General features: G+C 43.4%; 1 protein-coding gene and 1 long non-coding RNA gene across 2 annotated transcripts; one reads left to right on the forward strand and one right to left on the reverse strand.

Annotated features, from left to right (window-relative positions):
- Positions 1–2,523: 2,523 nt before the first annotated feature.
- Positions 2,524–12,873, reverse strand: LOC113831027. The gene is made up of 2 exons (XR_003487001.2): positions 12,470–12,873; positions 2,524–4,976 (listed from the first exon to the last, which is right to left on the reverse strand). It is a non-coding gene; the product is annotated as an uncharacterized LOC113831027 (long non-coding RNA).
- Positions 12,874–12,915: 42 nt separating this feature from the next.
- Positions 12,916–26,131, forward strand: Rsl1d1 (ribosomal L1 domain containing 1). The gene is made up of 9 exons (XM_027424777.2): positions 12,916–13,071; positions 13,846–13,982; positions 15,797–15,932; positions 17,326–17,474; positions 17,556–17,657; positions 19,689–19,782; positions 19,867–19,989; positions 24,238–24,480; positions 25,309–26,131. Exons 1-9 carry the CDS (start codon positions 12,973–12,975, stop codon positions 25,552–25,554), a joined length of 1,329 nt encoding a protein of 442 aa, XP_027280578.1. The 5' UTR covers positions 12,916–12,972; the 3' UTR covers positions 25,555–26,131.
- Positions 26,132–26,431: the final 300 nt, after the last annotated feature.

The following is a 26,431-nucleotide window of genomic DNA, read 5'->3' on the forward strand; positions in this document are numbered from 1 at the left end:
TCCCAATTGTTGGGATTAAAGGCATGAGACACCACCGCCTAGCTCCAAACTTCATTATTTCCAATGGTACAAATAATGCCATATTGTATGAACAAAGAGTTTGTGTAGATATTAATCTTGTATATGCTCAAATAGTACCTTGTGCTTGATAGTTTGTTTTTGTTTCTTGAGCTTACTATGTAGATCAGGCTAGACTTGAACTCTTGAGATATGCCTGTCTCTGCCTTCTGAGTACTGGAATTAACCACATGTGCCACCGTGTAAATGAACATTTCCTGTCCTAACCACCTGTTCCCCAACCTGGCAGCTGCTTCCAAATTACCACATAGAGGCTTAATATTACTTATAAATGCTTGACCAATAGCTCAGGCTTATTATTAACTAGTTTTTACATTTTAAGTTAGCTCATATTCCTTATTTACATTCTGCCAAGTGGCAGTACCTTTTCTCAGTATGGCATGCCCAACTTGCTTGTTCCACATCTGGTTTGTGTCTCCTGACTCTGCCCTTTTCCTTCCCATTATCCTTAGTTTGGTCACCCTGCCTATACCTCCTGCCTGGCTACTAGCCAATCATGGTTTTAGTAAATCAATTCAAGTGACGAATCTTTACAATGTACAAAAGGATTATTCCAGCTGGGCATTAGTGGCACACACCTTTAATCCCAGCACTCGGAAGGCAGAGACAGGCCGATCTCTGTGAGGTCGAGGCCAGCCTGGTCTACAAGAGCTAGTTCCAGGACAGCCTCCAAAACCACAGAGAGACCCTGTCTTGAAAAAAACCAAAAAAAAAAAAAAAAAGGATTATTCCAAAGCACCATCACACCTAGCTACGTTTTTGGATTTTGGAGGCAAAGTCTTATGTTTTATTTGCTCACATAGTGATCCTCCTGCCTCCACCTACCAAGTACTGGAACTAAATGAAAAATTCTGAAAGAAAAGGTAGAATCAACATCAATTTAATAGAATTTTATGGCTGGTTATGGTGCCACAAGCCTTTAATACGAGGCACACGAGAGGCAGACAAATCTCTGAGTTTGAGGTCAACCTTGTCTATACAGTGAGTTCCAGGTCAGTTAGGGCTACATAGTAATACACTGTCTTGAGCGAAGGTAGGAGGAAGAGGGGTAAAGAGAGGAAGGAAGAGAAGGAGAAAAAGGAGGGAGGGGTAGAAAGAGAAAGAGTGAGAATGAATTGTAGGGCTGTAGCCATGATGTGGACAAGGTTCTTCTGCCTTGTCCCCACTGCAGCCATCTAAGGCCTGACTCAGAATTGACCACCCCACCACCCTCCACCTCTCCAATTAAGTTCCCCTTCCCATGGTAAAATCCCTTAGAAAATTACCCAACTCTGCCCCTAGGACTTGAGGTCAGGATGCCCCAGTTAACTATAGCTTTTTTCTTCTATTATACTGCTTACTTGCTCTACATCTGCAGCTGTCACCCAGGGTATGTTTTTTTGCCTTTAAAAGCTCCCTGAAGAGGCTGGGCGGTGGTGGCACATGCCTTTAATTCAAGCATTTGGGAGGCAGAGGCAGGCAGATCTCTGTGAGTTCAAGACCAGCCTGGTCAACAAGAGCCAGTTCCAGGACAGCCTCCAAAGCCACAGAGAAACGCTGTCTTGAACCTTCCCCCTCCAAAAAAAAAAAAAAAGCTCCCTGCAGAGGTCAAGCATGGTGGCGCACACCTTTAATCACAGCACAGAGGAGGCAAAGGCAGGCGGATCTCTGTGAATTTTGAGGCCTGTCTGGTCTACAGAATGAGCTCCAGTACAGCCAGGACTACACAGAGAAACCCTGTCTGGCAAACAAAACAAAACAAAAAACCCTGCAGATTATTGACCAGATTTAAAACTAATTCTCCCAGGGCTGGAGAGATGGCTCAACAGTTAAGAGCACCGGCTGCTCTTCCAGCGGTCCTGAGTTCAATTCTCATCACCTACATGGTAGCTCATAGCCATCTCTAGTGGGATCTGATGTCTTCCTCTGGCATAAAGTCACACACACAGATAGAGCATGTATATGCATAAAATACATAAACAAATCTTTAAAAAAGAGGGAAAGAAAACTAGTTCTCCAGTAAGTCAGTTTCAGTAGGCAGAGGCAGGCAGATCTCAGAGTGAATTCCAGGACAGCCAGGGCCATACAGAGAAACAGTCTCAAAAAACAAAAATACCACTACCACAACAAAACCCACTAGTCCTTCTAACAGACATAGAAATGTAATTCAACAGATCTCTGGACATAGTGCCATAAGTCCCTATCTTAGTACTTGGAAGGTAGAAGCAGCAGGAAGATCAGTAGTTCAGCTGGATTATGTAAGACTTAACAACTGGGACCCCAACACAAAAAAATAGAACCAGATAGTGAGGGGCCAGGAAAAAAATGAAATCATTTTAAATAATTTCACTACAGAAAGACCAAAATTTTAAAACTGTTGCCACACAAGAACTAAGACCTAAGAGTTCAGGATGGGTTGTTACAGAGTTCAAGACCACCAGGAAAGGACCACAGACTCAATCCAGATTATAGTTACATGAATTTATTAAAATTACTAGCAGAGTGACAGCCTTAAAGTCAAATCAAAGGCATACCACCCAAAAGAGGTTGAGGGAAGGCTTCTTAAAAGCAAAACCACAATTACTTAATTTTTTCTGCGAATTTGCAGCTCTGTGAGAAATTGCCTCACTCCCTTTGAATACATCAGTAAGTGAATTACAAAAGCCAGAGCAAGCAGCTAATCATTTCACAACAGTTACACCATTTTGGGAAGGGAGCAAGATGCCAGGAACTTATGTTTCAGGAATTTAAGTCAGAGGAAAAAGCCTACTAAAATGACTACCTGGTACAAAATGGAGTTTCCTTAGCTATCACATTCCCTACTGGCTCTAGATCATATGAGTCAAATCAATTCATGTTCAAGTACAGGTTGATACTGGGCCTGTAGGGCTCATATTTAACAATAGACTAGATTCTACTTTTAATGTCAGTAACCAATTAAAATGCACGGGCCAATTGTGATGCCAAGAAGTAAAAGAATGGGCCCAACTGTGGCCATTAAAAGGGTGGTAAGTCATGGGGACCAAGACTGTACCAATTTGAAACCTCAGTTCACTTCTTTGCCTTTGTATCTAAGTTTTTCTGAACTATATCTAATGTTTCCCATATAACTCCTGAGTTATTGGCATAGAAATATTTTCCACTTAAGATTACACAAAAACATACTCCTTCAAGAGTAACAAACCTAGCCCGAGATGGTTCTGTAAACCATTTCTGCTAGGGAAACTACCTGTTTTTTCAAGCTGTCCAATAGAGCCCGTAGGTGCTGATGTCTTTATTACTTGGTGTTTTAAAACTCTGCTCTTCAATAACTAGGGCTGATGCTCCCTGTGATTTGTGCTTCATAGTTGTGATTGCTATTCTCTTTTTTCTAACGGGAATGCCCTTTATATGCAGGCAAAACTTTTCTACCCTCCTTTCTGGTATACATGTCTACTTGGGTATCACCATGTTCTTAAAGGGAATGGGAAATGCATTCTAGTAAGTTCAGAGCAGATGGTATGTATTACAGTGAGTATTACAAAGTTGTCTATAAAGGGAAGCTGAGTAATTATAAGTGGAAGAGATTAACCAAGTACCTATTCCTTGGAAATCTTCCAGGGTGAGTTTACTTTCTTCCAGTTTACAATTTAAATTTTCTGGTGGGGTAGTAGTTGACATAATAGAGAGATTGACCTCTACCCCATATAAAAGGGAGGCCTGGCACCTAGACAATACCAACAATCTCTTCCCAGGCTGGGGTGTGTATAATTTATCCAATTATGCAGTAACTTCAAGGTCTCGAGCTCAGGGACATCATCCAGGAATAAAACTTTTAAGTCTATTCTGCAGTAGGGTTGAGGCTGTGTCTGTTACAGTAGCCCCTTGATTTTGACTGTGGATCGATTTACTACCTTGGGTGGAGTGGTCTGAGAAGGCAGGACAGAGAAAGGAGACATCCTAACCCCCAGTTGATGCAGCCAGTACCTTATAGGACCTACAAGTTGGGCTAGATGGGATGATACCCTTCTCTGTATAGTGAATTCTACACCAGGACTGTTTCCATAATTCTTAAATTTAAGCACAAATCCCCAGGTCCGGCCTGCAAGCCAGTATTTGGAACTCAATTCATTCCAGGCCATGATTGTTAAAGTGAAGGGGTTGCAGGTCCTAGGTTTGCAATCCCGAGAAGGATATACCCGTTGAATGGAGATGAATGGGTCTTTATGTCCGCCCTGGTCAGACTCAGTCTCGCAGCCTGGAGTGGAGCAATGATAATCTCTTTTACACTTATGACAATGTGCAGGCCCATCGGCTGGGCAAACATAAAAGGTTGAAGACCAGAAGAATATTTCCTTCATTTTTGTCCCACACCCCGGGTGAACTGGACTATCACTTCCCCATTCGGCCATAAGTTCATTATTATCAAAGAAATCGCACAGGTCAAATCTAAACACAGGTTGGGAAGTAGCATTCTGGAAAATGCCTATTATTTTCCTATCTGCAGTTCGAGATAGTTCCCAGTCCCAGACTTCAACACTTTCAGTTGGCCATATATGGGAGTTACCTACCAAGATTCCCAATATTAGTGTCAATCTGAGTTCAAAGTATAGATGAGCCTCACTTTTAGAGGGCACTGGGGGTTTTGCATTACCCTCCATTTGTCACCTTTCTCCTGGCTGGCTGTGTCCACCTTCAGATGGGAATGGTGGATCCAAACTGCAGTCCCCACTATCTTGATGGCCCCTGGTGTTGTCAGAATCACAGGATATCGCCGGTTCCTTCCAGGTAGGTTCCGGAGTCTTGCTGGGTAAGTGGAGGACCCACACAAAGTCCTCAGGTTGGAACCTGGGTGCTGGTTCAGTCAAGGGTGACACAGGCGGTGGGCATGATAGATGACTCTGGATGTTTCTAGTTGTCTGCTCTGGTGCCTGTAAGGACTTGAGGAAGGAACGATTAGACAGTTCAATAATCTGTGGCCTTGCCTTGACAGGAATAAGTGGAGGTGGTTGACCAAACATTTCAAATGGTATCAGCTTGTTCTGGTAGGGGGAGCACCTGATCCTAAAAAGAACAGTAGGGAGAAATTCTGCCCACAATTTAATTGTTTCTTTAATAGTTTTGCTATTTCTTTCCACCTTAAACTGTGACCCATAGGCACAGTATAATTTCCATGTATTCCTAGAGTTTTAGCTACTTGTTGAGACACTTTGGCCATGAAGACCAAGACTTCAACAGACTCCAAAAAGGAGCGAAGGCCAAATCGGAGAATGATCCCCAATAGTAACTACATTAGCTGGTGGGAAAGGCCATCCTGAAAAAGTGTCTATAAAAGTAACAAATACTGGGCTGGAGAGATGGCTCAGAGGTTAAGAGCACTGGCTGCTCTTCCAGAGGTCCTGAGTTCAATTCCCAGCAACAACATGGTGGCTCATAACCATCCGTTATGAGATCTGGTGCCCTCTTCTGGTGTGCAGATATACATGGAAGCAGAATGTTGTATACATAATAAATAAATAAATAAATAAATAAATTCTTTAAAAAAAATTAAAAAAAAAAAACTAGCAAATACCAGAAACCAAACTTCATCAGAGCAACTTTAGTAAAGTCCAATTCCCAATGTTCACCAGGTTAAGTCCCCTTTTGCACACACCCATAGGTGTTGGTTCTCCTTCTCTCAGACTCACCTGGGTGCAGACAGTAAAGTGGCAGGTGATTTGTTCAACCCTTTCCACCCATGTGGTATAGAAAGTACCTGTCACTGATTAACTTTTAATTTGGTCCATCCCAGGTATGTGCTCTGATGCATTTGTGAGACTGGATGCCCCTAGGACTCCTGACAGGATGGAGCATCCACCTATAAGAACCCACCAGTCCTCTGTCTTAGTGGACCCTTGTCTGGTCAATTTTCTTCCCTGACAGTATACAAAGGACATTCTAGCAGGTTTGGCTCAGGCAGTAGGGTGAGAATTGAGGGATGGCCTAATATTTGCAGTGGTCCCACTAGCTGTGGTCACTCCTTTTGGCATCAGCAAATATGTTGCCTCATTCTTCAATGGAATCCCTTTCTGGTGTACTGGACAATGGATAATAGCAAGCTTTTTTGGCAGCCAAATAGCCACTGGAAGAGCTACAATCTCCTCTTTGGTTTTGACCTCCTTTCCCTCAGGGTTAGCAGGCCTCGTTCCTGGTACAAGGTACCATGGATATGTGCAATGGCAAAGGCATACCACCTATAGATGTTGACAGTGTAGCTATTTCCCCACCTTAGTGCCTGAGTAAAGGATATTAGTTCTGCCTTTTGGGCTGATATCTCTTGAGGAAGATATTGGGACTAGGTTACTTCAATGAGTGTCACTGGAGCTCTACCTACATACCTGGCCCCTGGCTGCTTTCATTGGGGAACAGGGTTGCACCTGCCTTTCTAAGGCTGGTGTCAGAGGTCTAGTCATCCATTTGGGAGATGGTCAATAACCTTGACATGGTCATGGACTAGCTGCTATTCTTCAGGGCTAGATAGAAGGGATGCTAGGCTTAAGCATTGCAGAAGGTGAGAATTTGATCCTGGGTGCATCTAAAATGAGAGCATGAGAATGGGTAGACATGTGTGTGACATCTAGTGCTCAGAGGATCCCCGAAGGAGCATTTCAATGGAGTGCTAACAACTAACTCCATTTATCAGTTTCCTTTATCAACAATGTGGTGATAGCAATGGCTTAGATACAAGCTGGCCATCCTGCTGCAACTGGGTCTAGGTGTTTATACAAATAGGCCACAGACCTTTTTCATGGCCCCAAAGTCAATACACCTACACCTTTCACCACCCAATTCCATTTATCCACAAACAAGTGGAAAGGTTTAGTAATGTCAGGGGGCATTTCCACCTGGGCTCTAGTATAATGGTTTTATAATTTCTGCACAGTTAGGTATCCATAGTATACAACCAGGAATTCTCGACTGCCTTTTATCCTGTTGCTCATGAATATTCACAATAGCATGGCTCCTGCTGTATGATAGGGTCCTGCTACCTCCCTCCAAGCAATAACCCCCGAGATAAGTTACCTTATTGGAGCAAAATTGGGCCTTTTTTTTTGGTCAGACACTCAGTAGCCCAGTAGCCCAGGAGTGTTTCAAGTAATTTCTCAGTAGTTTGTTGACACTCTTTCAGGGTGCATACAACAACAAGAAGGCCATTCATAAACTGCAAAAAGGTGATACTCAGGTGCCTTTGGTGGTCTTCAAGGAGGTCCGCACTAAGACCCTCACCAAACAGAGTGGGGGGAGTTCTTTGTTTTTGTGTTTTTGAGACAGAGTTTCTTTTTATAACAGCTCTAGCTGTCCTGGGACTAGCTCTGTAGACCAGGCTAGCCTCAAACTCACAGAACTCCACCTGCCTCTGCCCCCGAGTGCTGGTATCAAAGGTGTGTGCCACCACACCAAGCTTTGGAATGGGGTAGTTCTTAAACCCCTGCAGTAGTGGAGTCCAGTTCAATAAACCACTGAACCCTGATTTGGGGTCTGTCCATCCAAAAGCAAATATAGATTGGTTCATAGGCTCCAGAGGCAGAGAGAAAAGGGCATCCTTTAGGTCTAAGACAGTGTATACAGTTTTCCTGGGGCCAATAGGCTGAGTAAAGTATAAGGATTGGGCAATTTAGGGTAAAGTTTTTACTCTTTTATTTACTTCTCTTAAGTCTTGGTAGTCTTTGGTGCCTGGCTTAACAGCAAGGAGCAGTAGAGTATTCCAAGTTGAATTGCAGGGGACCAAATTTCCTGCATCTCTAAAGCAGTTGATATGTTTTCTAATGCCTGCTTTGACTTCTTTTGAGACTGAGTACTTAATCTTTACAGGCGAGGCTGAACTCAAGAGTTGAACAATAATTGGCAGCCACTGTGATTCCAGTGTGGGAGAATTGGTCTCTACCCATACTGCAGAACACTTTAGCACTGATTTTATTAGGAATGGTTCATCAGCTCCTAGTTTTCAATACTCATTTCTGTCATTTTTATATTCTTCTGATAAGGGGAATTTACCAAAATTGCTGAGTACGGACTCTCCAGGTCCAGAGTGGGTGGCTTTATTCTCATTGAATGAGGTGATGGTGGCACCAAGTTTTCTCAACAAATCTCTACAAATCAGGGGAAATGGACAATTTGGCATAACAAGAAAAGAATGAGTCACAGTACCTTGTCCAAGGTTCATTTCTTGGTTGGTGGTCCAGGAGTAGATGACAGTTCCTGTGGTCCATTGGATGGTGATTTTCTCCTCATCGATGGGCCCCAGGGACTGGCTCAGCACTGAATGAACTGTATTCATGCTTATCAAGAACCAGAGAGTTTTGCCCTCTATTTTCCTGTGACTGTGGGGTCCTGAGGGCTCATTGGAATGATGCCCTGGGCCCATCAATCTGATCCAGTTAGATTGAAGATAAATTCTCTTTTTCATGTCGACAAACTTTTAGACACTTGTTTTTCCAGTGTCTTTTTTTCTCTAGGCACACTGGTCCTTCTCTACCCTGTCTCAGAGATGATTTGGTTGCCTGGGGTACTTTTAGCCTCCCTCAGGCCCTTCTCTCTGAAGGTGGCTATCATTATCCTGGCCAGTCTTATGCCTTTCTTCTCATCTGGATCTCCACTGTTAAGTCTTTTGAGTTATCTCTAACAGATGGGACACATTCATTCCTTCAACCCCTCTAACTTCTTCAAATATGTGGGGCTGACTGCATAAGGAAAGCAATGCTAATAACCCCTGGTTTTCTGGGATGTTCAGATCCTAGTAAGCCTCTTAGAGAAGTTCCAGGAACCCAGAGGGAGAGTCCTGACTACCTCAGATGTTTTTGATGGATTAAATGGCTTTCTAGCCACTACTCTCATTCTGGTCAGCAGGGCCTAGTGATAGGTGTCGAGAGCCCTGCTACTTTCATCAGTGTTGGGATTCCAGTTTGGTAAGGCTGAAGGCAATATTCATTCTTTTCTCTGTTGAACCCTGTAGCCCCTGGAGCCATCACAGCTTTCCTGGCCTCAGTCATGATCTAGTCCCTTTCCTCGATAGTAAAAAAGGGTACCAAAAGTCTGCTTATGACCAACCCAGGTACGCTGAGGTAAAGAAAACAATTTCCAACAGGCTGATGAAGGTTTGAGGCTTCTTAGAAAAGGGAGGATTTGGGGTCTTTCAGTTATACAGAACAGTGGTTGGAAGGAAAATAAACTACAAAATGTCTGAGCCTCTGCTCCTTTCCAGTTCATTCCTCTGGAAAGGGGTTGAGGCCCACTAGAGGGTGCCTCTCAAAGAGGGAGAAGAACAATGCTACCCACTTTAAGTGTGCAGAGGTGACAGTCAGTCAAATAGAGGAGAGGGAAAATCAGGATAAACTCTCGGGACTGCAGGCATAGATCCCCTTCAGAAAGACAGGCCCTGGACTCTCTGGATGTATGGACTGTAAGATGGGGAATATCCTCTCTGCAGAATATTGCATATTCTTATGTGCCTAGCAACTTAGGAAGAGCCGGACACTCTGTTTTACGAGACAGAGTTTCTCTGTAGCTTTGGAGCCTGTCCTGGAACTCGCCCCATGACCAGGCTGGCTTCGAATTCACAGAGATCCACCTGCCTCTGCCTCCCAAGTGCTGGGATTAAAGGCTTTGGCCACCAATGCCCGGCTGAAAAAGAATATTTTTTAAGATTATTTTTATTGCATATTCTTATGTGTATGCATTCATGTGGGCACACCTGTGCCATGGCTCATGTGCCAGAGCTCACATGTGGCAATCAAAGGACAATGTGCAGCAATCTGGTTTCTCTTTTCATGATGTGAGTTCTTTGGTCAAACTCAGGCTGCCAGGCTTGATGGCAGGGATCTGTACTTGCTGAGTCATCTCACCAGCCCAAAAGAATCCATTCAGATAGCTTCCAAATCTGTTCCTTTTTTTTTTTTTCTGTTTTCAAATTTTATTAATACCACCCAATTGTCTACTAATTCAGGCTCAGGAATTTGGGGATAATCTAGGTTTCCATGTATCTGCACGGTTTTATTTACTTATTTGTTTATTTATTTATTTATCTATGGTTTTGAGACAGGGTTTTGTGTAGCTCAGATTGGCATTAAACATTCCAGGTAGCTGAGGCTTACCTTGAAATTCCTAATTCTGTAATTCCAAGGAATGGTATTAGGGTGTGAGCCACCAAATCCACACAGCAAACTATTATCCATCACATTTAGGGATGAAGAGAAAAGAGCTAAAAGTAATTTTCCTATTTGTCTTAGCAGTACCCAATACTAAGAAGTAAATACAAGAGAAGCAGGTTAGAGGGGGTAATAATGAGTTCATGGTAAACTTAATGAATGTGAGGTGCAAAAATCCAAAGTTACATAGCTGAATATGTGAGTGGGTTTAAAGCCAAGAGGACTATAAATTTCTATCAAATATCTATTGATAGAGAATAAGTCACCCTAGTTTGATAGCTAAAATTAGCAAAAGCTTACTCAGTTTTTGTGAGAAAGCTGGGAACAGCACAGCTGGATGGTTCTGGCTTGGAATCTCTCATGTGTTTGCAAAGAAGGCTCTACTTCCAACCTCATGCTTGTGGTTAGTAGCTGGTTGCCAAAGAAGCCTTACAACACAGCATCTGCTTTCCCGCTCCTTATGGTTGCCTTACACATAGATGGCTTAGAATTCACTGCAATCCTCCTGCCTCAGGCCTCTAAGGACTGGGATAACAAGTATCATGCCAGGCTTCATTCTATCACCTTTTCAATACTGTATTATAAAGAACCAAGTCACTAAATCATCCAGCATTGAAATGAGTGTGAGTGAGTGTGTGTGTGTGTGTGTGTGTTGATGCTCCATTGGGAGTAGGAATATCAGTTTCAGCTCTTTCACCTTGCAATACCACAACTAGATTAACTTTACTAAAGCATAATCCACCGCTTTGCCTTTGCTATTAGTATTCTTATGATTTCTTTCAAGTGTAACCTAATGGTTCAAGGTGGTGTGGGGAACTCACTCACTCTTGTAATCCTAGCATCTGGGACGCAGAAGAGGGGTTCCTCAAGTTTCAGGACAACCTGGGCTAAATATTAGCATGATCTTGACTAAAAGAAAGCGGAGCATGTTAGTTTGATAACTAGTCACTTTGTCAGTTTTTAAAGACTCATATCTCATCCCTCCATTTACAATTCTCTGGTTTTAGTCACTTACTGTTTCCAACCACCTCCACAATTTATCATCTGAATTCATGCCATTTCCTGGGCCCAAAATTCTGGTGCTTGGGGCTGGAGCAATGGCTAAGCAGTTAAGAGCATTTGTTGCACTTCCAGAAGAACTGGGTTTGATTCCCAGCACCCATATGGTGGTGTACAACCATCTGTAATTCCAATTCTAGGGGGATCTAACACCATTTTCTGCCTTCCACCAGCACTGCACACATGTGGTGCACTGTAAGCAAAACACCCATACACACAAAATAAAAATAAATAAATCTTAAAAAAAAAAAAGTCTGGTTCTTAAACTTGAATTCAGGGACGGGAACATCTTATACTACCAATGAATGCTCTTTGGAGTGGATAACTGGATAACTCAAGCCCAATGTAACAATTCACTGCAATATGCTCAAAGTCTATCTTATTCTAGATTCTAAAATAGATTAGTAGAAGTAGGTTCCAATGACTTTTTTCAATGTCTTCTACAAGTTGCTTAAGACAAGATCCTTATTAGACACTAGGAGAAGGACATTATTCTTTCATAGAAGAAGCACTTTTGGTAAACAATTGACAATAGAGAACATTCTACTCCCATTTCTTGGAATCTCCCAAAAATTCACATACCTAGCTGCGAAAAGCCTGTCACTATCCTTAATATCTACCCAACAGCTCCTAAGTAAACTATGTAGCAGTAATGGTTCAAGGTGGTGTGGGGAACTCACTCACTCTTGTAATCCTAGCATCTGGGACGCAGAAGAGGGGTTCCTCAAGTTTCAGGACAACCTGGGCTAAATATTAGCAAGATCTTGACTAAAAGAAAGCGGAGCATGTTAGTGCACACCTTTGACCTCAGCACCAGGGGAGGCCAAGGCAAGAGGATGTCTGTAAGTTCGAGGCCAGCCTGGTCTACAGAAAAGAGTTCCAGGGTATTTAGAACTCCATAACAGAGACCGGGTCTCAAAAACCAAATCAAAATAAAATTAAAAAGCACGGTACCATGGTACTGATTGAGAACAACCTCGAAGGCACCGGCAACTACTCTTACTTTAAATAGAAAACTTAATTGTACCTATTCTTAAAGAGGGGGAAAATAAAGTATGCTTCTAACAGTTTTGGAAAGTTCTAGGAGGTGGTGTGCTCTGCAGAAGGGAGAGAAGCAGGAAAGAGACATTCTGGAGTTTTCCCCCACGCGTTATCCCGCCTTTACACTTATTGGTAGTCTAGGGGCTTACCTGAGCCGACGATCCTGGGAAACCAACTTATCTTTTCGTTTCTCACGCAGCTTCACGCGCCTGTCATTGGCGGTTCCTTATTATTTCATTGGAACACCCCCAATTTGGGGAAAGCCACACCTGAAGCCACGACAGGGTGGAGGAGCCACGGCTTCCCGCTCTTCAGAGGACCGACCGCACCGGGTTGAGGACAGGGTTCTAGTCTCTCCTCAGGACGCTCTCCCGCTGTCCTCCGTGGAGGAGAGACAGGGCTTGCGAGGCCTATAGACTTAGAAAGAGCCGGACGCAAGGACAGGTGGCGGCTTAGCGATGACTCTGGCCATTGCCGGTGCCTCACCACCAACTACTCGGCAGGAAAGCTCTGGACTCGAATTCCGCGCCCTCCCGGAAATGACGCACGAGGTCTCCGGCCAGATCCTACCCTCTGCCTTCCGGTTCCGGGCCTCGGGCCCGCGCGTGCGCAGTTATTCCTAGCTCCCGTGGTCTACACGAGGCGAAGAATCATGGAGGGGTCATCGTCTGCCTCTCCCGCGACTTCAGCCGACACAGCGACCGCCATGCAAGCGACCCCGGCCGCTCTGGAACATCTGGACCAAGAGCAGGCGAGTGATTTGGAGGACAGCGATTCGCAAGTGGGGTAGTTAGGGCCCGCGAGAGCCGCGGGGTGTGGAGAGAGAGGCCTGGATATTCAGAGCGGGCCCGAGACTGCGTGGGAGCCCCGGAACCCGAAGGAGGTTGCTGAAATGCACCCCTGCGGGTTCGCTTCCCTCAGGTCTATGGCCTGTTTGCCTCCTGTTGGAAGTGGGCTTTTCTGTGCTCCATTCTTCAGGATTCCAAGACATTTGCACGAGCGAAAAATAGGGTGCTCAGGGACGGGCACATGAAGCTCAATAGCTGCTCCCAGCACTATGCGCTTTTCCTGGCTGTTTCCTCGCTCGTGGAGGGCAGGAGAAGCTTCGGTATATATAGCTTGCTCTCGTAAGTACAAAGGACACCTTGTAAACAGATACCGGAAGCAGGTACTTGGGTGTTCTTGATGGAATGAATCTTAAATTGCCCTGGGCCCAAATTCTTTTTTTTTTTTTTTTTTTTTTTTCGAGACAGGGTTTCTCTGTGTGGCTTTGGAGCCTATCCTGGCACTCTCTTTGGAGACCAGGCTGGCCTCGAACTCACAGAAATCCTCCTGCCTCTGCCTCCCGAGTGCTGGGATTAAAGGCGTGCGCCACCAACGCCCGGCTGGGCCCAAATTCTGAGAGACCAATACGCTGATTGAAATTTGCCCCCCCAAAAAGAAAGAGGAGCAAAGGAAACAAATATGTTTGTATATAATATGTATATGGGAGCAATGATTAACCTAAATTTCTGTATCTCTGCAGATTAAAAGGGCGGTAGAAGTTCTGTTTGCACACTCCAAGTCAAGGAAAAAAAATGAGTTGCTTATGAATGGGAATGAGAATTTATTTTTAATGGTGATATTATGGAAAATTCCAGCGAAAGAACTGCGAGTCCGAGTGTAAATTCTAAGTTCTAATTTATCTGTTTGTTTTGATTCTGTGGCTTGTCTGTCTCCCCCCCCCTTTTTTTTTTTTATGGTCTCGTTACAAAGGCTTGCCTGACTCCAAACTTACAGGAATAAATCTGCCTCTTAAGTGCTGGGGTTAAAGGTGTTCACCAATGTGCTCAGCCTTTAAATTTTTGAAACTTACTTAGCGTGTGTCTGTCCAAGTATACAAATATGTGCCACATATGTCCAGAGGCCAAAAAGAAGGTGTCAGGTTACCTGGATCTGGAGAGAAAGGTTTTGAGCAGCCCAGTGTGGGTACAGGAAACAGAAATCAAATCACAGCAAATGGTCTTAACTGCTTGAGTACCTTGGATCCTGCTTGAGAGCCCTCTCTCAACCCCCATATTTTGGTGGGGGTTGAGACAGGGTTTCTCTGTGTAGCTTTGGAGCCTGTCCTGGCACTCGCTCTGGAGACTAGGCTGGCCTCGAACTCACAGAGATCCACCTGCCTCTGCCTCCCGAGTGCTGGGATTAAAGGTGTATACCACCAACACTCATCCCCATATTCTTTTTATAAGTTATTTTAGAGTGCTGGGCAGTGGTATGTAGAGTTGGTAGATATAGCAGAATTTAAAAAAAACAGTTATGTTGGTGTAAGTGGGTCCTGTGCAAGATTGGAGAACCTCTTATTCTAAGAAAAAATAATTTGTGGTCACTCTCAAAGTCTTACTTGACAAATCTTAGATGTTATGTAATAACATGCTTGCTCTGCTTATCAAAACCAGTATGTGGGGATATAGCTTTTTTTTTTTCCAAAAAAATGAGGGCTCAAGGAGCTTTAAAGAGGAAAGACATTTGATTTCCAAATTTTTGTGTGTACAGAAGCCTGTGGGAGTCAGAAAAGATCAGATCCCCTGGAAATGAAATTACAGATGGCTATAAACTGCAATGTGGGTGTTGGGAGCCAAACTTGGGTTCTCTGAAAGAGCAACCAGTGCTCTTAAATGCGGGGCCACCCCTGGAGCCCCTACATTTTAACATGTGTCTGTTTGTAAACTCGTTTTCATGTATGTGAGCACATGAGTGTGGTGCCAGGGGACATCTTTGGCTGTCTTCCTTGGAAGCATCATCCACCCTCTCTTCAGGAAGGTCTTGTTTTGTTGAGCTCATTGAGTAGGTGGACTAGTTGACCACCAGAGTCCTGCAGATCCTCATGTATTCGCCTCCACCTGAGATAACTAGTGCACCAACCTCTTTGACATAGATGCAGGGATGAACACGGATCCTTGTTTGTACAGTGAATGCTTGAAGCTCTCCCTGGGCCAAAGAATCTGGGTCTTTCTTGTGTTAGGTAACTGCTCTACAGTGAGCTACACTCCCAGCCCTCTGTTAAGACAGGGTTTCTCTGTAGCTTTGGAGCCTGTCCTATAACTCACTCTGAATACCAGGCTGGCATCAAACTCACAGAGATCCATCTGTCTCTGCCTCAAGAGGATTAAAGGCATGCCCCACAACTGCCTGGCCCTCTGCATTCTTTATTCCCACATCTTTGCTCAGTTTTTCACCTTGATTTATGTCACTTGTGGGAAGGTGTCGACCCCTCTCCCCCTGGTACTTTTGGCATTTCTTTTTCTGTCTTTAAAGCTGGAATTATAGGCATGCATCACCACACCTTACTTGCTTTCATTCAGACCAGGTCCCAAAAATTGTTGTTCTCTGAACCCACATATGTGCCACACATCCCCAGAGTGTGTGTGTGTGTTTTGGATAAACACATTCTCTGGAATAATGCTCTGCTCATTGTCTTTTGTCATGTTTTACAGGCCTTTGCCTTATAGTATCCTATCAGATTCGTCAGAAGTCTGTTTGTTTACCAAAGATGACTGTGAATCACCTGAACAAACAGAATGTTTCTATAAAAAACTTTTGAAAAAGCATGGAGTTAAAAACATCTCTCGGGTAGGAATCATGTTACTACTTTGAAGTCCTTACAGAGATCTAATTGAAATGAAATATGATACACTGCTTTTGTTTGTTTTGTTTTTTTGTTCATTTTTGTCTTTAGGTCTGTTTTTCTCTTATTTCTTTGTGGATATGTGCCTTTATTCCTAAGTTTATATATATGTACCATGTGAGACCAAAAGAGGGTATCAAATTCCCTGGAGCTAGAGTTATAAGTGGTTTTGAGCTGCCTGGTGGATGCTGAGAAATAAAACCCAGGTCCTTCAAAAAAGAGCAACAACTGCTGAGCCATCTCTCCAGCCCGTTTTTCTCGTTTTAATCTAATTACTGTGGCTTTTGTTTGACTGTATGCCATTTTGCTTGTGATGAGGGTGCTATTCTGATTTGTGGCTAAAAAGCTAAATGCATGTCAGATTTCATATTGCAATTGTCTAGAGTGTGGTACATATGGAGGATTGGGGGGGGGCATGGGATTCCCTGCAACTAGAATTGCAGGTTGTTTTCATAGGCACTAGAAATTGGATTCGTGTCCTATAAGAGCAGTCAGCTCTGAACCACTGAGCCATCTATCTAGTTCCATTGCAGATTATTTAGAAACTTAATATTCTCGTCAGTCCCTCTGTACTTGTAGAGCATCGTATGTCTGGTTCTGCTTTGTGATTGTTTGTGTATTTTATTATTCTCTGGTTGTATTTATTTCTCCGGGTACTAGGAATTGGATCCAGAGCCTTACACATGCTAGGTTAATGCTGTACCCCAAACTCGAAGTGTAGATCAAGCCAGCCTCCTACTCAGATCCTCCTTCATTAGAGGGATTAAATAATCCCAGGTTGGGATTAAAGGTTGTACCAGGTGCTTCCTCCCCACCCCCATCTTCATTACATTTGCTTTTTAAAAATGTGTCTGGGTGTTTTGGCTCTGTGCACCTGGTATGTATCCATGAAGGCCAGAACAGAGCTTTGGAATCCCTAAAGCTGGAGGGAGGTACACATGGCTATTAGCCACTATGTGGGTACTGAGAATCAAACACAGGTCTTCTATAAGAGCAGCCAGTGCTCTTAACCACTAAGTTATCACTACAGCCACTGATTTACTTCTGTTTTGCTCAATTGCCTGGGCTAGTCTCTGAGTTATTTAGCACTCTCCAACCTGAGGCTCCTAAGAAACAGGTTATATCATCTATTTCAGGGCCTGGCCTACATACTAGGTTTTTGTTCTGGGTCCTTGATCGTTCTTCTCAGTGTCCCCAGCATTTAGCACAGTGCTGGCACATTTTAGATGCTCAGGAATTCATTAAACTAAGAGGAGTGTGACCTGAACAGGAAATGTTCAATATTCTTGTTTCAAGTTCTTAAAGGTTTTATGGGTTTGCTTTGTTTCTGTTTTCTAGATTATTCCTTTTAAAACTTTAAAAACAGAATATAAAGCCTATGAAGCCAAGCTTCGCCTCTTGGGTAGCTTTGACATCTTCATTACAGATGAAAGAATTCGAAGGCATTTGCCCACACACATAGGAAGGCATTTCTATCAGAGGAAGAAGTAAGTTTATGTGCAGTATCTGGACTTTGGTGGTGTGGGGTTTCATGTGAGTGGTGTTCTGATATCTGTGTGTTTTCATAGAGTTCCAGTATCTGTGAACCTTCTGGCCAAGAATCTGTCCAAAGAGATTGACCGATGTATCACAGGGACTGTCTTAAATATCTCCAAACATGGTTCTTGCAGGTAACAAGAAAAACATCTATGTGTACCTTTTAAACTTTACATGTCATGGTGATTGAATCCATTTTTTTCTTTAAAGGGCAGTGTTAATGAAACCAGGTCCTTCTATAAAAACCCTAAGAAATGCCAGGTGGTGGTGGTGGTGCACATCTTTTAGTGGATCTCTTGAGGCCAAGGCCACACAGAAAAACCCTGTCTCATAAAAGGACTTCTAGGAATGTTTTTCTTAGCTTTAGTTCCCATTAACAGTTTCTTTGTCATTGTCTGATTTTCCTGGAGAGATGTGAACAAATGTTTATTTTCCCCAGGTAGGACACCAACCATAAACCAAAGAAATGATTCTATGGGTCTGTCTTGAAAAACTTAGAGTTGCGCACAGGTGACATTACTTACAGAAACATGTCTGACTGAAGCAGCTATACCACTGGAGTTCTCTGTCTAGCTATGGGCAACTCCATGCAAACTGTCTGCTGCTTACATAGCTTTGGGAAAGAGTCTCTTCAGTCTTGTACTTGTTCAAACCTGCTGCCATCCCCATTCAGAGGCATGTTTCTGCTGGGAGGAAGAACTTTTCCCTTCAATTCATTTTCACCCAGGGTCCTGAACTACATCTAGTCTAAGGGAAAGACCTTTGGAGTCGACAGTGTGGTTCTGGTTTAAGGCATCTGGCCACCAAGCGTGGCAATTTGTTTTTTGATCCCCAGGACTCACATGGCAAAAAGAGAGAACCAGTATCTGCATGTTATCTTCTGACCTCCACATACTGTGACACTCCACCATTCACGAAAAGCACACAAATAAGATAAAGACTCAAGTATGGTTCCCAGCACCCATGTTAGATATGGCTTACAACCACCTATAATTCTACCTCTAGGGGATTCAATGCCTCTAGGCTAAAAGTTCTCTCTCTCTCTCTCTCTCTCTCTCTCTCTCTCTCTCTCTCTCTCTCTCTCTCTCAATCAATCAATCAATCAAAAATAGGGTCTCACTATATAATTCTGGCGTGCCTGGAACTCAGAGAGATCCTCAGGCCTCTACACTGAATGTTAGGATAAAAGTGGGAGAGTGTTTTCTCCCCTCCGTCCCCAGCTAAAGGGGGGAGGCACCATGCTCAGTTTAAAAAAAAAAAAAAAAAAAGATTGCTTTCCTGCCTGCAAGAGGGAACCCCTTGGTTGGTTTCAGTTAAGTAACTAAGAGTTGTTGGGTCTGGCCTACTGCTTCTTCCATGGTTATAGGCTGATGCCAGAGAGTCACAAAGATGGTTGAAATACCAAGTATAATGCCTCACATGGGCCTGCCACGGGAGATGCTTGAGCCAAAGGGCCTGTGCTTTGAGGGTCACCTGTGTTGCATAGTGAGTTGAGTTTCTTTCATTATTTATGTTCTCTTTGTCTGGCAGTGTGTCTTCTTGTCTTCTCTCTTTCCTTCGTTTTCTTTGCCTACACAAACAGCTCTGTGCACACATACACATACAGAGTAGACAGAGTCAGCCAATGGCTGACTAGAGATAAAGCTGCTATCCAGTTGACACTCCACAGAATGCCACCTCAGTGAACGAACCTCTGGTGAGGGGGTGGACTGGCAGGCAGGCAGGCCCAGTGCTACAGGAGCCCTCCTGGGCTTCCCATTCATTGCCTATTGCCTGTCCATTAGCTGTTATCCATGAGAGGTAGGTACTCTTTACTTGAGAAGGACTCATCTAGAAGGAGAAGAGAACTGTGAGATAGCAGTGACATTTTGGGGTGATTCTGCTCAGAACAGCTTCAGGGATCACCATTTTGGATGGGAGTATGGATGTCAGGGCAGTTTCTGGGGTCAATTCTCTTTTACACTGAGTTAACTGGGATTGAATTCCCATCCTTAGGCTCCTTGGTTTGAGCTCAGAATGTCAGGTTTGTGTGACTAGTTGTTCCTTTACCAGTTGAGCCATCTCATGGTTCAACCTGTGTGTGTGTCTTTGAGCATGGTGGTGTTTTACTTTAGGGAATGTCGTTCTGAATTCAAAAGTTAAGAATCTTATTCATTAAATTCTAGTACTGTGCGTATTGGTCACACTGGAATGGAGACTCAGCACATTGTTGAAAACATCCTGGCTGTCTCAAAAGTGCTTTCAGAAAAATTGCCAGAGGTACAGTATGGCAAGAACATGAGTCTTTAATGTTTAAAAACAGCAGCAGTATATGGGTAGATGGAATTTATTTCTTTATTTCAGAAATGGCCAAGTGTGAAACTCTTGTTCCTGAAAACTGAGAAGTCTGTTTCCCTTCCCATCTTTTCCTCATTTGTCACATGTCAGGATGAAAACACCTTATCCTTCCGTAGCATGAAAAGAAAGGTTAGTCTAAGTTAAAATATTGGGTGGGCATAATAATCAAAAAGTGGGGGGGGGGGCTGCTTTTAATCCCAGCACTCTTAAGTTCAAGGCTAGCCTGATCTACTGAGTTAATTCCAGGACAGCCAGGGCTACACAGAACCCTGTCTCAAAAAAACATAATAATAATCATCTAAATGTAGCCAAGGGAGATAGATCCTATCAAGTTCAGAGTGTTGTTCTGAACTTAGCAAGTTGTTCTGGTGGTACAAGTTCAGTAGTGCTATATTATAAGGCCTCGTTTTAAATACATTTAAGACTGAAGCTGAGCCGGGCGTTGGTGGCGCACGCCTTTAATCTCAGCACTTGGGAGGCAGAGGCAGGCGTTTCTTGAGGCCAGCCTGGTCTACAGATCGAATGCCAGGATAGGCTCCAAAGCTACACAGAAGCTGAAATGGTAAGACTATAGCTCAGTGGTAAGGCATGTTCTTAGCATGTGGGTCCAATAGTTAGGGGGAAAGTTAAGGTTTATTTTATGTGTATTAATGTTTTGCCTGTGTGTATGTTTGAGAGTGTTAGATCACCTGGAATTAGAATTACAGACAGTTGTAAGCTGCCATGTTGGTCCTAGGAATTCAATCTAGGTCTATTAGAAAAGCACTAAGTCTCCAAGCACTCAGGAGGCAGAGGCAGGCAGATCTCTGAGTTCGAGACCAGCCTGGTCTACAAGAGCTAGTTCCAGGACAGCCTCCGAAGCCACAGAGAGACCCTGTCTCTGGGGGAAAGAAAAAAGCACAAAGCCATCTCTTTTTGTTGGTTAATTGGGACTGGCTTATGGTTCAGAGGTTTGGTACATTGTCTACATGGTGGGGAGCATTGCAGCATGCAGGCAGACATGGTGCTAGATGAGTTCAGAGTTCTACATCCAGATCCACAGGCAGCAGGAAGAGAGACACTGGGCCTTTGAAACCTCAAAGCCCACTCCCAGTGATACACTTCTCCAGCAAGGCCCAATGTTCTAAACCTTTCAAATAGTGCCACTCCCTAATGAATAAGAATTCAAATACAAGAGCCTATAAGGGCCATTCTTACTCAAACCATCACACAATTTCATTCTTTTCTAAGTTGTCTGTCGTGGCATATTCGATCACAACCCCAAATTTGCATTTTTATTAACCTTGGGGTCAGGAAATCAAGTTAGGAACTAATTGACAGAAAGTAATTATAGAGTCCAAAGGTGTCTGAAACAAATAGACACACAAGAAAGTAGTAGGGAGGAATTAGTGGAGTGGAAGTATACTTTAAGAGATGCTGCCAACAAAGAGAGAAGGTCAGCTAGTTGCTACTCCACCTCTCTGAACTATCAGGCTTTCACCCCAGCTAGGCCGAGATTTAAACAACCAGGCCACTGCCAGAGAATCAGGATAGTAACTGCAGAGCTGCATTTGCTGGTTAAAACAGGAGCAGACTAAAGTGTAGCCTCTGTGTTGACAGAAAAATAGTTATCCTCACTTTTTGGAATACTGTCATAAGTCATATCCTGGGGGAGGGGTTCAGTTTATCTTTGGTTTTGCTTTGTTTCGAATTTTTTGTTTTATGTATATGAATGTTTCACTTAGTTCTGAATATTCTATACTGTGTGTGTATGTGTCCTTCCATGACCAAGAAAGTCAGAAGTCTCTGGAATTATTCTCTGATGAGTTATTGTGAGCCTCCATGTTGATTCTGCGAATCCAACCAGGTCTTCAAGAACAAATGCTCTTTAACCATTTAGCCATCTCTCCAGCCACTTTTGTTTAGACGAGGTCACACTATGTAGCCTTGGCTGACCTGGAACTTGCTATGTAGACCAAACTGGCCTTGAACTCACAGATGAACTGTCACCAACACCTTGCTAAAAATTTTTATAAGCCCTTTATTTGTTTTGCTTCTTGGCTTTTGGAGGGAGGGGGTATTTAATTATGTAAACTGTGTTTCTGTCTGCATGTATCCTTGCAGGCCAGAAGAGGGCACCAGTTATCATTACTGGGTGGTTGCTGGGAATTGAACTCGACCTCTGAGTAAGACCAGCTAGTTTTCTTAACCACTGAGCCATCTCTCCACCTCATAGTTGTTTTTTTTTTTTGGGGGGGGGGGGCGGTTCTAGACAGAGTTTCTCTGTATAACAGTCCTAGCTGAACTGGAACTCACTTTGTAGGCCAGGCTGACCTTGAACTCACTGAGATCCATCTGCCTCTGCCTCCCAAATGCTAGGATTAAAAGCCTCCACCACCACTACCTGGTTGCTTGTTTGCTTTTTTTTAGACGGGGTCTCACTATGTAGACCAGATTGACCTTGAACTAACTCACAGAGGTCCATCTGCCTGTGGTGGTACTCCACCAAAGGTGTGCATCACCAAGCCAATGTCCTCATGTAGCGGTCTTTAATTAAAACTTATAGGCACAGTCTAACAATATAAAGTACAAGACTTATGATGCTACAGCTGGTTGTCTCTACCCATAATCAGCTAACCCTGTAATAGTAACAAGTTATCTCACACTTTCTTGGGTCACTCTGTTTCATGCTTTAGCACTCCCACTCTGGTGACTGAGACCTGTGGAATTTTTTTGAGAGCTGGTATTGACATCAGCAACTGGGTGAATGAGCTCTGCAGATGACCTTTCTTCCTCCTTCTGACATACATGTTCTGTATTGTCTGGCCTGCAACTAGAATGTACTGTCTAAAGTTAGGGTGGGTCTTTCTATATCCATTAAAGGTCTTTCTCAGTTGTGGGTCCCTGCTCAGGTGACTCAAGAGCGCCATTTGGAACATCCCAATTCTTTATCGCTGTAGTTTTCAGTCTATGAAGAAACAGGCTGGGCCATAGTAGTACTCGCCTTTAATCCCAGCACTCGGGAAGCAGAGGCAGGTGGATCTCTGAGTTCCAGGGCATCCAGGACCACACAGAGAAACTCTGTCTGGAAAAACAGAGAGACATGGGCGGCCAGGTACGCTCTTCCCCCCCACCCCCCCAAGGAGTGATTGGCATTTTACCTTGGAAGTACTCTGAAGCCATGACCACCCTAAAAACTAGAGGTTCAAGGGTTGGTAAAGGTGTTCTCCATTTAACCATGGTGTCTGAGTATGATCTCAATTCTGGGGAGGTGGAGAAAGATGATGGATCCCTGGGGTTCTGGCCTGTCAGCCTAGTGTAGCCTAATTGTCAAGCCCCAGATCCTATAAGAGATCCTGTTTTAAGAAAGTGGGTGGTTGGGCTGGAGAGATGCCTCAGAGGTTAAGAGCACCAACTGCTCTTCCAAGGGTCCTGAGTTCAATTCCCAGCAACCACATGGTGGCTCACAACCATCTGTAAAGAGATCTGGTGCCCTCTTCTGTTGTGCAGATATTCATGGAAGCAGAATGTTGTATACATAATAAATAAATGAAATCTTAAAAAAATAAGAAAGTGGGTGGCTCCTGAAGAGTCTCAGTTGACCTGTGGTGTGCACATGCATACTTACACAAAAGGCGGGAGTGGATCAGTGATAATTCAAACTTAGTGGACATGGGTTCTGCTCCCTTAGTTAGGTGCTAGGGTCTGATTTCTCCTTTAGCCTCCACCCCTCAGTCAAATGCATGCATTTTGGTAGTGGGTATTGAACCATTGAACCCTTGAAGAGCCTTGGGTATGGTAGACATATACTATACAGCTAAACTAAACCCTCAGTTCTTTCCTTTTCTTTGAGATAGAGTCTAAATTTCAGTATGTAAATCAAGTTAGCCTTTGAGTTTGCCATCTTCCTGCCTTAGCTTCCAGATAGCTAAGATTATAAGCATGTACTAACATTCTGATGTTATTGTTTCAGCTTTAAACTACCATCTGGGTGGATGTGGGTGTGCAGCTAAAAGTCAAGGTAGGCAGCCAGTTGTAATAGAACATGTCACTAATTTCATCGTGTGGCAGGTAGGTAGAAGAGATTCAAGTTCAAGGCTCCACCAGCTTGGGCTACACCATTAAAACACCTGCCACCCCAAACAAGTAGAACTGAGCTTTAAGTGCTTGGAAATGGGGCATTGTTTGTTTGTTTGTTTTTGTTTTTCGATACAGGGTTTCTCTGGCTTTGGAGGCTGTCCTGGAACTCTATAGACTAGGCTGGCCTCAAACTAAGAGAGATCTGTCTGCCTCTGCCTCCCGAGTGCTGGGATTAAAGGCATGTGCCACTAATGCCCAGCCCTCTCAATCTTTTCTGTGGCTCTTTTCCTGCTAAACTTCTATCTGGTATGTTGGTAGGAACTAAAGAAAAAAATGAAGCATGAAAAAGAAAAGTTGAAAAAGAAAAGCAAAGTGTTAAGGAAAATGTCCAAGAAGGATGACTTAGCAAGTGAAACCAGCAGTACTCCAGGGACGGCCACAAGATCCCAGGAGGAAAAGCCCAGCAAAGTAAAAGCACAACCTGAAAGAACAGACGAGTGTGAAGAAACAATTCCACAACTGGTACCAATAGAAGAAATACCAAATAAAGAAAACATGAAGGTATTTTATTGGTATTAGTAGCTGGTATGTATTGGGCAAAAAGTGCCAATTGGGGCTGGAGAGATGGCTCAGAGGTTAAGAACACTGGCTGCTCTTCCAGAGGTCCTGAGGTTCAATTCCCAGCAACCACATGATGGCTCACAACCATCCGTAATGAGATCTGTTGCCCTTCTCTGATGTTCAGATAGACATGGAAGCAGAATGTTGTATACATAATAAATAAGTAAAATCTAAAGGAAAAAAAAAGATTTTTTTAGTGCCAAGTGATGAGAGTTCTGGCAATCAGGAAGGCAAACGCTGACTTACTTTATCCTGGAACACCTTAAGTAATGTAAAAGGTCTGTGTTACTTTATGACAGGGTATCTTCTAGAAGGATGTCTCATGTGTTGGGTATTCATTGTAGTGGGTACATCAAGCAGTCAAAGTATTAGGATTATATATTTGTGTCACCATGCCAGGCAACCTTTTTAAAAAATACATAGAAGTAGGGGCATATTCTAAAATACAAACTGGCTGGGCAGCGGTGGAACACACCTTTAATCCCAAATAATAATAAATAATGTATGTGCCTGTAATCCCGGGCTGAAGCAGAAGCTGAACCAAGTCTGGATTGCATAAGTTCCAGCCAGGTGAGAGCCTGTCTCAAAAAGAAGATGACAGAAAACAAGTATCTCACAGTAGAAAGGGCCATTCCTCATTTCACCTTGCCGAGGTTACACTTACAGGGTTACAATCAAAATTGTGGCTCCTTAAATTTGATTGTGAAATCTTGCTCTTTGTTATTCTAGACTTAATTTCTTTTTTTCCTTGTCCTTTTTCTTTTTAAGATGCAAGAAAATGGCACAGGGAAAAAACCTCCAAAAAAGAGACCTGATCCAGATACCCTTAAGGGCAAGAAAAGGAAGGCCCTGCCAGCTACAGAGATCCCAGGAGCTTTGGGGCCTGTCACCTCGGGGAAGAAACAAAAAAAAGATGTTCGGGAAATCAGAAAGCCAGGAGCCAAGTTCTTTACTCCCAGGAAAGCTTCCAACACACCCAAAGACAAAAAACCCCAAGTGGCCCACTCAAACTAAAATCAGGTTCCTCTGCCTGAAGGAACTATCAAGAATACATAGGCAGGGTGTGGTTGCACACACTGTGGGACATAGATAGGCAGATTTGTATGGGTTTGAGTCCAGCCTGGTTGCCTACCTGGTAGTTTAGGCCAGCCAGACTAGTGAGACAGACAAACTTGGCCAAGATTGGTTGTGCACACCTACATTCCTAACACTCAAGAAGCCAAGGCCACGGAGTCATGAGCTTCAGCAAGAATTTGTCACTAAAGGCCAAACTTCAGTCCTGGTTTGGTGGTGTAACACTTTGCTAGTATAGGCAAGATCCTGGCTTCAGTATCCAGAACTTAAAAAATACCACATACCTGCACATAAAAGGTCCCTACCCTATTGCAGCCTTTTTCAACAATGATTCTTATGCTTAATGTTTTTGTAAAGTTTCCAGGAGTGATTCTGAATGTTTCTATTCATAAAAGTTAGTGGTTTGAGGCAAAAAAAAAAAAAGGTATTTTTTATTTTTTGGTGTATTTGCTGATAAGAGTGCTTCTGTATGTTTGTGGTTTTTTAAATTAAAGTATAACATCTGCTTCTGGGCAAATGGCATTGTACTGTGGTTTTTCACATCTCACCTAATTTGAAGACATGTAGCAACAGCTTTGTGTACATGGGAAAATTTAGTCACTTAGTCTGTTAAACTAACTTATGCAATCATTCTAAGTAGCCAGTAAGGGGGTTGATACATAAGAATCAACTACAACAGGGCTAGAGAGATGGTGGCTCAGATGTTGAGAACACTGGCTATTCTCCAGAGGACCCAGGTTCACTTCCCAGCACTCTGAGGATGGCTCACAAGTTTAACTCCATAAGGCCTCAGACACCAACACAGAAATGTGCGTGG

This window comes from Cricetulus griseus, chromosome 7 (assembly GCF_003668045.3).
Source record: "Cricetulus griseus strain 17A/GY chromosome 7, alternate assembly CriGri-PICRH-1.0, whole genome shotgun sequence".
NCBI classification, from domain to species: domain Eukaryota; kingdom Metazoa; phylum Chordata; class Mammalia; order Rodentia; family Cricetidae; genus Cricetulus; species Cricetulus griseus.